Here is a 13,627-nt window from a genome sequence, read left to right on the forward strand (position 1 = left end):
ATCTTTTTGCACTGATATTATGCAAGCTTATCATTTTATGAGCAATAGCCTGGTTTTCTGTTTATCTGATGAAGCTCAGTTAGTGCACTTGGGTTGATGTGATGCTACACTGTTGACATTTGACAACTCACAAATCTCGCCAGTAGATCAAAAATGCTCTATTTTTTGCATAGCGTATCTGCTGAAGGCATTTATGTCAAACTTAGCCGAGTCAAGTTTCTTTGATAAGTGATGGTCTCATTTTGGGATCTCCCTGTTGCTAAGCAACATTATCAGGGGCACCAATGTCACACTTATCTATGACCTCAAGATGATTTTACAAGTGCATCGGCACAGTTTAGAATCAACTTCCACTGACCGACACATACAGTGGTGTCAAAAAGTGTTTGGCCCCTTCTTGATTTACTAGTGTTTTGCATATTTGTCACACATAATGTTTCAGATCATCAAACTTATTTTGATAAGATAAGTTACAATGATGATTTCATTGATTAAGAGAGAAAAGTTATCCTCGTTCTGTTTGAAAAAGTAATTGCCCTTCTTATTAAAATAATGAATTAATTGCAAAAAACTGCATTTTTTGGAAACCTGAGCTCAGTTTCACCAAACGCACTCAGCCCTGACTATTGGCAGACCTGTTGAATCAAAAAATCACTTAAATAGAACCTGTTTTATAAAGTGAAGCAGGCTAAAAGATCTCAAAAAGCAACACATTATGACAGGATCTAAAAAAAAACCCACCTGAAAACAGTAAACAGTTAAGTATGGTAGTTGTAGTGTGATGGTCTAGGGCTGTTCTGCTGCCTCAGGAAATTTAAGACTTGCTGTGGTAAATGGAACCATGAATTCTGCTGTTTACCAAAACATCCTGAAGGAGAATGTCCGGCCACCTGTTTGTGACCTCAAGCTGAAGCACACTTGGGTTCTACAGCCGGACAATGATCCAAAACAGGAAGTCCACCTCTGAATGTCTTAAGAAAAACAAAATAAAAACTTTGGCGTGTCCTGGTCAAAGTCTTCACCTGAATCCGATTGAGATGCTGTGGCATGACCTTAAAAAGCAGACTCATGCCCGAAAACCCTCCAATGTGGCTGAATTACAACATTTCAGCAAAAAACAGTGGGCCACAATTCCTCTACAAGTCTAATATTTAAATTTGTTTGGTTCATTTGAAACATTTAAGTGTGACAAACATATAGAAAAACAGGCAATCAGAAAGAGGGCAAAAACTTTTTCACACCACTGTAGAGTCAAAAAGATTCAAAGAACAAGAAATATGAAGCTGGAAATGAGCATAAGTGGCCAACTTTAACATTTTAAAATAGAGTAGAACATGCCGATCTGCAGAGTTAGGCTTCCCTAACCAAACACATGGTTTTAAAAATAGCAATGGTTTCATTACGATGTGGGAATGCTTAAAATAAATAACAAGACACCTCATGTTTGTCTGCATTGTGCAACTGCCAGTTGGACATGTTTTCATTTTACTCCAAAAACTGTAACTTTTAACAGAGCTTTTGATTTAGATATGCAGTTGGAATCACTGACAACATCTAAACGCTTTAGTGATTGGTGGTAGCAGGGAGCAGTGTCTGACTCTGTTTGACTATGATGCTTGCTACCACTAACTGGTAAATACGATTCAGCACTTGATGCATTGTTAGCACATGCAATTTTTATGTACAATGTACATCGGTCACAATGCTTGTAATCATTTCACATTTTTTTCACTGTTTTGGGTTGGTCAGTGTGTACGTGTGTGTATAGCTGCAGCAGGGTGTATATTTAGCGGTTGACATCCAGTGCATGGGAGCTAGAGAGAGGTCTGGAACAGAGCCCAGGACTGGAGGCCAAAGGAATGGAACTGTTGATCAAAATGGAACGATTGCCGACAGCAGACACAGGGTCACATAAACATACTCCGTAAAAATACCAATTCAAAATAATATAAGCATCTCATCCAAAGATGTGTCCATCTAGCATGCCTGTTATATATGCTTGCACGAGCCAACAGATGGTTGTCAGACAAAGATGCAGTTATAAAAACAGTTTTTCGTAATCATATAAAAAGATTTGATTCTAACATGATTTAACTTTGGTGTTGTGAAGGAAGATTCTTTGTCCTGCTCTTTGCTTTCATTCCTTATCGCACTTTTGTTCTAACCTCTTACCTTTTCCATTTCTATGGCACTAGTTATGAAACTTGGAACAAGATGTTTTAAAAATTGATGCAGGCCTCGTGGTTAAATTAGTCCACAAATCAAAGTAAAAATGTAGAAATAAGGTATCTATCACTCTGTCCCCTTTTTGAGCCATTTTTTCCCCTTTTGTTAGCACATTTCTCAGTTCTGCCTTCCTTTCCATTAAAAAAAAAAGAATTCAGAAGATGAAATTACACTTTGCTAAATTATAATGTAAGCATCACCTGAATTGTATAGCACAACTGGAAGGTAATATCTCAAGATTTTTCAGTATCAAGACATATATATTACATTTCAACCTTGTGATCTTGGATAGATGTTTATTTCGCTGGATGCACATCAGAACTTGTTTGTTCCCAGATGGAAGACGCATTGTTATTATAGTTTGTACTTGCAAGAAGTAACAAAACAGCACGTATATGTGCAATTGCAGGAGAGATGACTAGATTAAAGGTGAGATTAATTACATTTTCAATTAAATTCAATTGCATGTATATAGTGCCAAATAACAACAGCAGTCACCTCAAGGTGCTTTACACTGTCAGGTAAACACCATATAATAATACAAGTGTGGTTAATTACATTTATATTCCTTTATATAATTCCTTTTTGATTGATAGCTTTTTCAGTGGGTAATTTATTTGTTCTTCACTTTATTCACTGATCCATCATTTCTTCCTGCACTGAACCCAACTTATTTTATTCAGTTAGCTCTATGTTTCACACTCTCTGACTCGCTCACACATTCAGCCACACACCCACCCACACACTACTTTCTTACAGTACAACCTTTTCATTTTGACATTCTGATACTCTGTGGCGTGGCCTTTAGCGGACAGTGAGTGCTGCAAGACCTTGATAGCCCTGTGGTTTGAGCTCTGCAAGTGAGATCATAATCATTTCTCTCTTGTCTCTAGGGTGGTCTCCACCGCGTTTTCTAATGTGCTCTCTTTTGCTCAGGTTTTCTCAAATGAGAGAGATGTTTTGAAGGAAGGATACCCAGTATATGTTCCAGGCTAGGGCTGGGCTGTATCATACCGTTCACGGTAATACCAGTGTAATGTTATGCAACGATAGGAAAATGAAATATCGCGATAGAATATGGGTAAAACGCGCATGCGCAGTGCCTTTGTTTACATACGCACATGGCGGCGACGCAGAATGAGAAGAGCAGAAGTGGATCGTTAAATGAAACAGATGAACAGAATTGGTTTGTAAAAATGCTGCAACTTCAGTGGTGTGGAACTGGTTTAGCTTTCATCCGTCAGATACACAACAAAGCACTATTTTTGGTAGAGCATGCCAGTGGGCTGTCATTATTACCGTGTTTTTTTGGAAAATATGGCACACTTAAAATCAATCCTTTGATTTTTCTGAAAATCGACAGTGCCCCTTATAATCCCGTGTGCCTTATGTATGAATTCTGGTTGTGTTTACTGACCTCGAAACGATTTTATGTGGTACACGGCACTTGAAAATTTGTCAAATGTTTCAGTACAACTTTGCTGAGCTACAAACCCGCACCGCTTGGTGGATTATCGGAGCATTACGGCTATCGTAGGCAGGCGCCTCGCGGAGTGATACGTACTGTGGTTCAACATAATATTACCATATTGTGTGTGTATAACCTCTTTTTAAGTTTTGTGAATATTATACATGGTTATGCTGAGGATATGTTGGCCAATTTCCACTGGAAATGCCTTTTGGTTAAACTGTCAGCAAGGAATTTGCATTTGCACTGTTATTTTTTTTATATAATTTTAATGCACTTAAAAAAGCTGCTTGTTTAAGTGAAAATACATTGATGTTTTTTGGGGTTTTTTTGCACTAATAAAGTTCAGGAGTTGTAAAGTATTTTGTCTAGTGTCAATTATATCGTCAGTTATATCGTTATCGCAAATTTTCAAATGTATATCGTGATAAATATTTTTGGTCATATCGCCCTGCTCTGCTCCAGCCTAAATCTTTTGTCATATTTCACTTCCCAGAAACTGGCCACAGCTGCTGAAGAGTTTCAAATGAAGCATCAGTGGAAAGACGATTTCGAGGTAACAGAGAGAGAGAGAAAATACAGAAAAAAAAAACACGTTTATATGTGTTTTTTATGTGCTATCTATTAGGGATGGATGAAAAAATGATACAGCATTGTCACGGTCCGCTGTGACGGACCGAGTGGAGAATGCGTGTAATGGACCCAGGTGCGAACACAAGCGAAGATACAGGAGTGGATTAAACAAAAGCGAGCCTTTTATTATGGCTGATGAAAGGAACAAACCAGAGTGAGGGCAGCATAAGAGTAGTAGCTAAACAGAAACCTAAACTGGACATAAACTATGGAAAGGCTATGGCTGGAGATATGGAACACAGGGGGTGGGAACACAGACGACGCGACGCAGACTACATGAAACACAGAGACTAAATACACATGAGGAATGATCAGGGGAAGTGGCCACACATGGGAACGCAGCTGACACACATGAACTTAACGACAGGACAGGAGGAGTGAAACTGAATACACTGACAGTGAATGCAGGCCTTCAAAGTAAAACAGGAAACATGAGACATGAACCGGGGAGACGTAGTACAGGGGGAGGTGACATAACTGACAGCATGAACTTGACAGTACAAGACACACAGACATAAACACACGAAGGGCAAGGGAGACGTAATGCAAGGGTGGTATATACAGATGGCTGGACTAACTTAATGAACCTAAACAATCAATAAACATCAACATAGACTAAACACAAAACACTGGGTCGCACGACCCAGGACCATGACAAGCATAGTACTGCTGTGGGGATAATATATCGATACAGGGACACTAAATATTTATATTTGATTAAATTAATTAAAATACTCTGGGAATACTAGCTGTCTGGGAAACAAGACGACTTGTCTCATGCACTATTATCCTGAGATAACATTAGCTGAGCAAACCTACATTAACAGGTTGTGAAAAACTGTCTGGACACTGGAAACATTTAGCTCAACAAACCTACCTCCTAATTCAGAAAAGGCTAATGACTCAGCCATACAAGTAAAAATAGGGCAGCAACCAAACAAAAATTAATGGCTGCCTGGTAATTGTATGGTAATTGTTCACATTCCTTTGCCGATTTCAACTAAGGGTAACTTAATTGTTGCCCAGAGCTTGCGGGTGTGGCACAGTAATGACCATTTTTGATTGAAGTTTTTCAAATAATTCACATCTAATTTATAAATGCAGACAGATTGCCATCATATTGGCATCAGTTTGAATGAGTCTTTGTCAGTGAGCACAACTCGAGGGGACTTGACTCAACTGGCTGCCAGCTGGTTGTATTTATAGAACAGCAAGATTGCTGAGCGCAAGTGTAGTGGTTAAATGTGAATTTCTGTCTATGCAGACAACAACAGATTTTGTGATTTTCTACGATTTATCACAGTTAACTGGTGCATTACCAGAAACTGAGTGCATGTGACGTTCATGCAGCCAACATCAACCTATTCGATCTCAGACAGATAACTAACTTCATCTTATGGCAACATTTTACCGCAGGCTTTAGTGATAGTGTTGGCATGCTTTATAATCTCATTTTGCCAAAAAAAAAATTAAATAAATAAATTAAATTAAATTAAAAAAATATCTGAAGTGAAATCCAATTTATCTTATTGGATAAATCTGATAGTGACAAAGTTTGAGGACAAAATTTGATGTTGATTAATCACTACTGCAATACTCTACATATTGCACAATGTTAAAAATCATACTAATATTATTGTTTTGTGAGTGAATAATTGTGAAAATATCATATTGTGTTCCTACGTCTAGCAGACGCACAGATACACAAATGGTGATGCATGTAGTCTAAGTTTGCTAGACTTAGAATAATTTGATTGTGTGAATAGTTTTTACATGTTTTCAGCATCCATCATTAGCAGTGAGTACAGTTCCTTTTGTTAACTGGTTTATTGCTCATTATACACTGTGTTATGATACATGCCCCTCATTTTCAATGACAGATGCTTTGCCTTCTAACAACCCGGGTGGCAAACAATTATATAAGAGAAAAAAGCAATGCTCAGGAAAAATACTTGTCACAGAGGCAGTTATTACATTGCTATCTCAGAGGCAAAAAATGCTTACCTGGAGCATTGCAAATGGCTGCAGGGACAGAGGGACATGGTGAAATATGACCATACCTTATTTATTTAAGCAAAAACACAGACTAGTATCTTTTTTAACTAAATAATAGAATTAACAAATGGCAAAATAAAGAACTGCTTAGAAATTGATCAAATATTTAATAGTTGCATAAATGTTAGGGTTCTTTGTGCAACACCCTGAAGCATCCAAAAAGCATTTTTTGTGCTTCTTTGTCACTTGTTTACAGGATGATGAAATTGCCTACTACAACGCAAAGGACAATGTGAGTGTGCTTTTTTGCCCTCCTCTGTTAATTTATTCTCTTTCTCTTTGAGCCCCTGCAAACACATAGGTCATACATGCATCATGAATGTGCTTTTGCTACACAGCATCCCCACCCCCACCCCGCCTTCATTGCCTCATATTCCCTCATCTCCCTCATTTTACTCCTGCAAAAATCACCACATTTTCACCCCCGCTTTCTCTTATCGTCTTAGCTCTGTACTGCAGCCCCCAGTTTGCTGCTTCTTGGAGCTTTTCTTCCCATGTAGCTACCTCTCTGTCATCCCTCCTTCCAGCCTCTCTCAGGTGAAGAGGTCTCTGCCATGTTTCTCCTCTAATTGACAGATGAGATGTATGAGCTGGCTAGGCTCTTGCTTTATTAGGAAGCAACTGTTCGCACCATTTCTCCCTCCCCCTCTGCCTCTCTCACCACCTCACTACCTCGGCCCCTCTCTACCCTGCTTTCGTTCATCGGTATCTCATCTTTTCCTCCCCGTCTCTACTGCTCTCATTGATGTAAATTGGCAAATGCACGGCAGGAGTTATAAATCTCCACAAGGGGCATAAACAATCTGAGTGTCTCCGGCTCCTCCTCCCAAATGAAGATGATAAAATGAAAAAAAGCGAGACATCATCACGTAAACAGTCAGGTTTTTTTTTTAAAGCATGCAGGGTGTGAAAAGTGCAGCAATGTTGTTATTATGGTAGCGATGAGCTGTTGAGAATGTGCGTTCAGGCTGTTGTAAAGTCTTTCATTTTTATGGAGACCAACAAACCATGTCATATATGTGCAATGTGCCTCATTAATTTACATAAAGATGTCTGCTATGATTTCTTAAACCTATAGTGAGAACAGCCATAGATAGTGCTTTGAATCTTTTTTCCCCTTTCAGCTGGATGCAAATGAGACAGAGGGAAGAAAGAACAGGATTCGACCAGACTTTCAAGAGGACCCCTCGTTTAAACGTTTGACTGACTACAACCACACGGCTGTCCACATTCCCACTGACATCTATGATGGCTGTGAGTGCATCGTCACACACACGCACACATACCAAAGTGGTTACTATGGATACGGCTGACACACCAACCCATTATGAAATGTTTTTTACAGATTGTGCCTCAAGCAAAGTTGCCCTTAGCTAAAAGATGGGTTTAACAAAAAAAGCCTCATACGAGTAATAAGCTCTCCTGTAGTAATCGGTTACTTAACAAAGCTGCCTGCCCTTGGAATGTAAAAGAACAGGAGGCACGACAACTGAAAGGATTTATGTGTTTATGTTTTCTTTTTTTGTTTAGAAATATTTTTGCTATTGGTAGTTATGCAGCTTTCAGTTTAATACTCTGTTTAACCAGAACTAGAATGATAAGTATGCATTTATTAAAATTATAAATCATAAATGTATTATTCATATGAATATTGCAGCTATTGAATGTCTTTAGGAACAGATTGATATAAATAGATAGATATAGGAGATATAATACACTTATATCTATAGACTATATTATAGATATTGACTATAATAGATATATGCATGCAATTTTTGCTTGAGTGGACACTTATATTTATTCTTGGCACAGGTATTTTATACTGTTAGCCATAAAAGAATGCAATGTGCAACTGAACTGCACTATACACTGGATTGTGTGTAAATCCTGAAACAATAATATCATCTGTTGAAATATATCAATCAGTACATTTACATTGTCAGCATTTTTTAAGAACAGAATGGTTCATTTCACTGCACCTGCTACTTGTGAAAGGTTGGTGAATGTTCACTGAACATGTAGTCAGTTTCTCAGAATGCGAAAAAACAAAAATAGGATCATGTATACTCAAGATTATAGAGAATATTAATGATAATCTCTTAAAAACTTAAACATGTTGAATAAACATTTGGTTGTCATGATCTGGATACAGGAAAATTAAAACCTAAGCAGCTTTATGTTATAGTCATGGCTGTTTTCATCTATTCATACCATCCCATACTCAGGCTTTACTTGATGGGGCTGTTTCAGTCACATTGGATGTTAAAAGTCTTTAGCCTGCCAGCTCATACTACAAAGCGAGTGCAATATTTACTTGAAACAGTTTTAAAATATAGCAGGTAATCATTTGACGGATTCATAGTGAATGATCGTCACATATCCTGTAAGTATGTCTTGTAGTGAGAACATGTCTGAGGAGGCTGTTGGGTATTGTTGGACAGCAATAGTCAAAGCAGGAAGAAAGCATTATCTAGTAACATGGATTGGAAGATATCCTGTTAAAGAGTATTTTTGCTCATTTTGTTATAAAAGTACATTTCTGATCATTTCAACATCATGTGCTGACATTTACCTTGAGTGATACAGCATAATTTAAATCTCGAGAGTCTCCCTGACATTAGCACAGCTCAAGTTGAATGTCAGTGACTTAAGGGTGCCTGGCTGAATAGCTTAAGTGTGGTTTGAATTATGTAATATTTTTAAGTGGCTTTTCCTTTATTCTATTTTTTAGATTTCAACTTGTGGGGTGATGTCCTTAATATAGTGTGACTTACGAGGAGAGGAATAAAGCTTTAGGTGATTTGCTCAAGTATGTGTCACCACAGTAGGCCTTGGTTCTCGAAGAACTTCAGAAAGATTCCAGTTTAATTACAATCTGGTTTTTTAAACCATCTTGCAGCAGCATTACTGAATGATGTGTGTTTGTATCTGTGTTTCTGTGAAGAAAGACATCTGTGTGTTTGTGGTAAGATGTTCAGTAATTGGTGTAGTGGAATCAGTGCAGTGGAAAGTAATGCGTCAGCAGTGACTTGGAGAGACAGCAGGATGGAATGACTTCCTCAGCATGGACCTCAGCCTGCTGGGGAACCGTCTGGCCCCAAGGTTACCTGCTTCACCTTGTTGCTGACCCCAGACACATGGGCAGAAAAGGGAAATGTAGATTGGAATGGAAAGCTGTCAGGTTTTGTTATCTGTGGGTGGAAAGTCTAGTTTATTAGCATTTCTTTTGAACTTGCTGTGAATTTGTCAATTTTTCCCTGAGATCCCTATCTGGCCTTTAATCTGGGCTGGGTGCCACAGCTACTCACGCTGCCTTTCTCTCACAAGGATGCTGTTTATTGGTAGCCTGTAATGAGTATGCATGGATACGCTGAGCTTCTGGGACCTACCCAGCGACATGAAAGAAACTTTAGGTGTGTGTGTGTGTTTATGAGGAAGGACTCAAACCTGGCGGTACACTGTGGGCAACAATCTCAGGTATGGAAATAAAGAACCAGACCATGCAATTTTGTTTTGAGATTGAGACTTGTTTTTCAGATTTAAGTTTAAATTTCAAACTCTAGGAATATCTAGCTAAAGAAAATTATTTAAAATTAACTAATGTATTCAAAGAAGCACTGCGAATATGGAGAAAAACGTATGTCTGAGAGCATACGCAGGCTCATATATTGTGTCAGATATGGACACATGTGAAGGAGTATGTATTTGGTATTCCAGGTCAGAAGATTCATAGTTATTGAGGTTTCAACTCTCCAATTTAATCTCCACCCTATAAATGTCCCCGGAATAGCCTTTGCTCAGCTGAAGAAAATTAGATTTTCTGGGTAAAGTGGGTGACAAGTTTATGAAATCAGACTCATGTGTGTGAGGCCAGTATTGGAAAGGATACAGGCATGACAGAAAGATCACAAAAGCATAAAATGTCCATTGAAGGACATAGTACCAAAAAAAAGTGTATCAGACGAAATAGAAAATAATTTAATTCAGTGGATATACAAGTGGAAGCTGAATATAAAAATGTAAAATTTAGTAGTATTTGTGCCACATTTCATGTCATCAAACTAATTTCATTATTAGACATAGATAAATGGAAATAGAAAAAAAATGATTCAAACACAATTACTCTAAACCTAAAAACTGATTGTGCCACCCTTTACGGCAAGAACTACAATCAAGTGTTTGTGACAGCTGGCGAATGGCAACGAGTAGGGATGAGTATCGAAACCGGTTCTTGTTGAGAACCGGTTCCCACTGTTTCAATTCCTTGGAATTGTTTGCCATTTTTGCAAACGATTCCCTTATCGATTCCAGTCGCCCCGAATGATGTCACCACGTTGCGGAGTGTGTCATTTACCTGGCAGGAAACATGGCGGCTCAAACGCTCAAAGGTTTGGTTATACTTTACGAGAACGGATGACAACAGGGCAACTTGCAATACTTGAAAAGTAGATATTTCATTTAAGGGAGGAAACACTACGAATATGCAAAAGCATTTGCTCACAAAACACGCGATGACCTTAAATGAATGTCATGTTTTTAATTCCACTCCGGACTCGTGAATCTCAACCCAGCAGCAGCGGTAACGTTTGCACGTCCTCTCCCGTTAATGCGGCAGGTAAATAATCAACTAACAGTGCATATTATGTTAGCGCGATCTGCCTTATTACAAAACCTGCCATTACTGTGCATTTAGGCGACCATGATGAGAGAGACAGAGTCTGGCTGCCTCAGATGCTGGCAGTTCTCACTGCAGTCTACCGGTAGCGTCTCCTTTCAGGCCAGGATAGACGAATGTCACCGAGCAGTGATTAAGTTTGTGGTAAAAGGCTTGCACCCATTTGCCACAGCAGATGCCCCGATTTTTGGTAAGTGAATGTGTTTAATTGTAGGCAGGGACATTACTGGATATTCTTGTGTAATTGCTACTGAATAATTTATGTTATACTTTGTTATTGCTACAGAAGAATATTTATTTTATTATTTTACATTTACAATTTTTTTTCCTGGGGACCCTGTGACACCCCATTGAAGAGCCATAGGCTGTGGATCTCTTAAGATCTCACTGTTGGGTTTGTAAGGCCATGTTACTCCTAAATTTCTATCTTGTTCAAAGAGAAGATATAAAACAAAGTTCTAAGCTAATCAACCTTAGTGTTCTCCTTTTTTAAAAAGAATCGATAAGAGAATCAATAAAGAATCGAATCGTTAAACAGAATCAAAAATGGAATTGGAATCGTGAAAATCTTATCAATACCCATCCCTAGCAATGAGTCTATCAAATTGCTTTGGACCAATTTCATCCAGCTTTTTTGCAGACTTGTTTTCATTCAGCCACACTGGAGGGTTTTTGGCAAGTTATCCATCAAAGAAGTCCCATACTGTTACATCATCATAAACATGTTTGACATTGTTTAATGTCAGATGTAATGCAATTTGCAATTGCATTGCAAAGACGAAATCAGCAAGGTGACAAAATCTTTTTTTCAGAGCACTATAGAATACAGACTGTATATGAAGGATAGACCCAGTTTCCAGCCAATGTTTAACTGTCTTCCATCTGCATTCTGCAAGGCTGGTTACAATAAGAAGTTCAGCTGCAGAAATCCATAAGAAAGTGACCCTTTGTCTAATGTGATCTCTGATCTCACTAATTATTTTCCTGATGAGTTCATGGCCTTACTGGTTTCAAGTGAAGCTGAATGTAACATAATGTTCTTTTGGTAAATTATGGTCCCTAGCCAAGGGCAGCACAGTGATGTGGTGGCTAGCACCTCACGCCTAAACAGTCCTTTCCATGTTCTACCCGTGTCTATGCAGGCTCTGTCCAGGGACAGTGCTGAATGGTGTGTGTAAATGGTTGGTTCTCTATGTTTTAGCACTGTGACAGGTTGGTGACCTGGCCAGCCTCTTGCCGTATGGCAATTGTGATGTCACCACCTGTGACCCTGAATCAAATGAGCAGAATACATTGAATGGATGGTCTCAATGTGATCGCTACAGTCTTAGGAGGGAGTGTCCCTTGGTTTCACTCTCAGATCCATGCTTGATATTTAAGTTCATTTATAAAGCACCAATATGGAAAAAAGCACTTAAAACTTTACAACAGATGCTTCACTAAGCAATGAGTGACGTGTCAGTGGCCATGTCCATCTTTTGTATTCAGTCGATTTGCTTTTATTTTAATCATATATATTAAACATGCATTTGTTTAATTTTTAAAAACACCCCAATGCCTCCTGGCTATAGGCCAGTCATATAGAAGAATTTCTTGTGAGCTCAGCACAAATGTAGCCTAAAGTAAACTTTAAATAATCCCTCAGAATCAGCGCATCACTTTCTGTTTCCAGGTGTTTCTTGTGTTAATGGTACATTTCTTTTTTTATTATATATAAGAGATCACTGCATTTGATATGATTGAAATAATAAATCCTGTTGGGTTAATTAACTTGTCCAAGACTGTGGAACGAGTTTTTTTTTTTATTATTCAACAATTTCACACACGTCTGTTTCTGCAAAAATGATTCCTAATTTACAAATTCACACATACTGTAATGTCATCTTGTGTCACAGGGAGCTCAGCAGACATCTTTCACCTCTCACACTCAGGGCAATACTGCTTGTGATTGGAATTCAAGTGCCAGATTTGTGTAGATGCAAAAATCCCTCCAGTTTGCTGCCTATCACTTCTGTCATCCAAAGGCAATTTTCACCATAGCTTTTGTATGGCATAAACAAATGTAGCAGGTGAGCAAATTTTGTGCCGCTTAGAAAAACAAAGACGGTTTTTATCTCCAATGATTAGATATTTAGCCAGCAATATTTCCATATCAGAGGTTATTTTGTGACATACATTATAGTCTTTCAAATATCCAACTATTCTTTTAATTAGTAATGATGGGAAATTTAATGTCTTGTAGTTATCTCTCTCTTATGTTAAACTAACTATAAATAACTGTTTAACTGAGCATGTTGTACTGTAGCTGTATAGAACATTTTTGCTTATTAGCTTTCACTGTTATACAGTGTGTAACTGTTGCTTCTATAAGGAAAAGACTGATAATTAAAGCAGTCAAAAAATAGGGAAAATATGCACCAATCCATATTGCATATTTTTGTGAATTATACTGCACCCACGATGTCCCAATGAGATTATGTCATCACTAGGTGTGAATTCAGTGTGGCATACATGTGTATCCAGGGAATTCATTAGTGTCATTGGCAATATGGGCAACCCGAGGATAGTCT

General features: G+C 38.2%; 2 protein-coding genes across 8 annotated transcripts in view; both read left to right on the forward strand.

Moving 5' to 3' along the window:
• Window positions 1–13,627, forward strand: part of LOC309710431 (voltage-dependent calcium channel subunit alpha-2/delta-1) — a 79,818-nt gene that overhangs the window by 23,525 nt on the left and 42,666 nt on the right. For all 7 annotated transcript variants that reach the window (XM_082539868.1, XM_082539873.1, XM_082539874.1 and 4 more), the window contains exons 4-6: window positions 4,191–4,250; window positions 6,579–6,614; window positions 7,507–7,636. In XM_082539868.1, the coding sequence (XP_082395994.1) occupies window positions 4,191–4,250; window positions 6,579–6,614; window positions 7,507–7,636 (226 nt within the window). The remainder of the gene's footprint in view (window positions 1–4,190; window positions 4,251–6,578; window positions 6,615–7,506; window positions 7,637–13,627) is intronic.
• The window catches only part of LOC309710434 (uncharacterized protein), a 55,203-nt gene that overhangs the window by 10,046 nt on the left and 31,530 nt on the right, over window positions 1–13,627 (forward strand). The gene's annotated exons all lie outside the window — the stretch shown is intronic.

The sequence above is a fragment of the Aulonocara stuartgranti genome (genome assembly GCF_965226115.1).
Source record: "Aulonocara stuartgranti genome assembly, chromosome: 7".
Lineage (NCBI taxonomy): Eukaryota > Metazoa > Chordata > Actinopteri > Cichliformes > Cichlidae > Aulonocara > Aulonocara stuartgranti.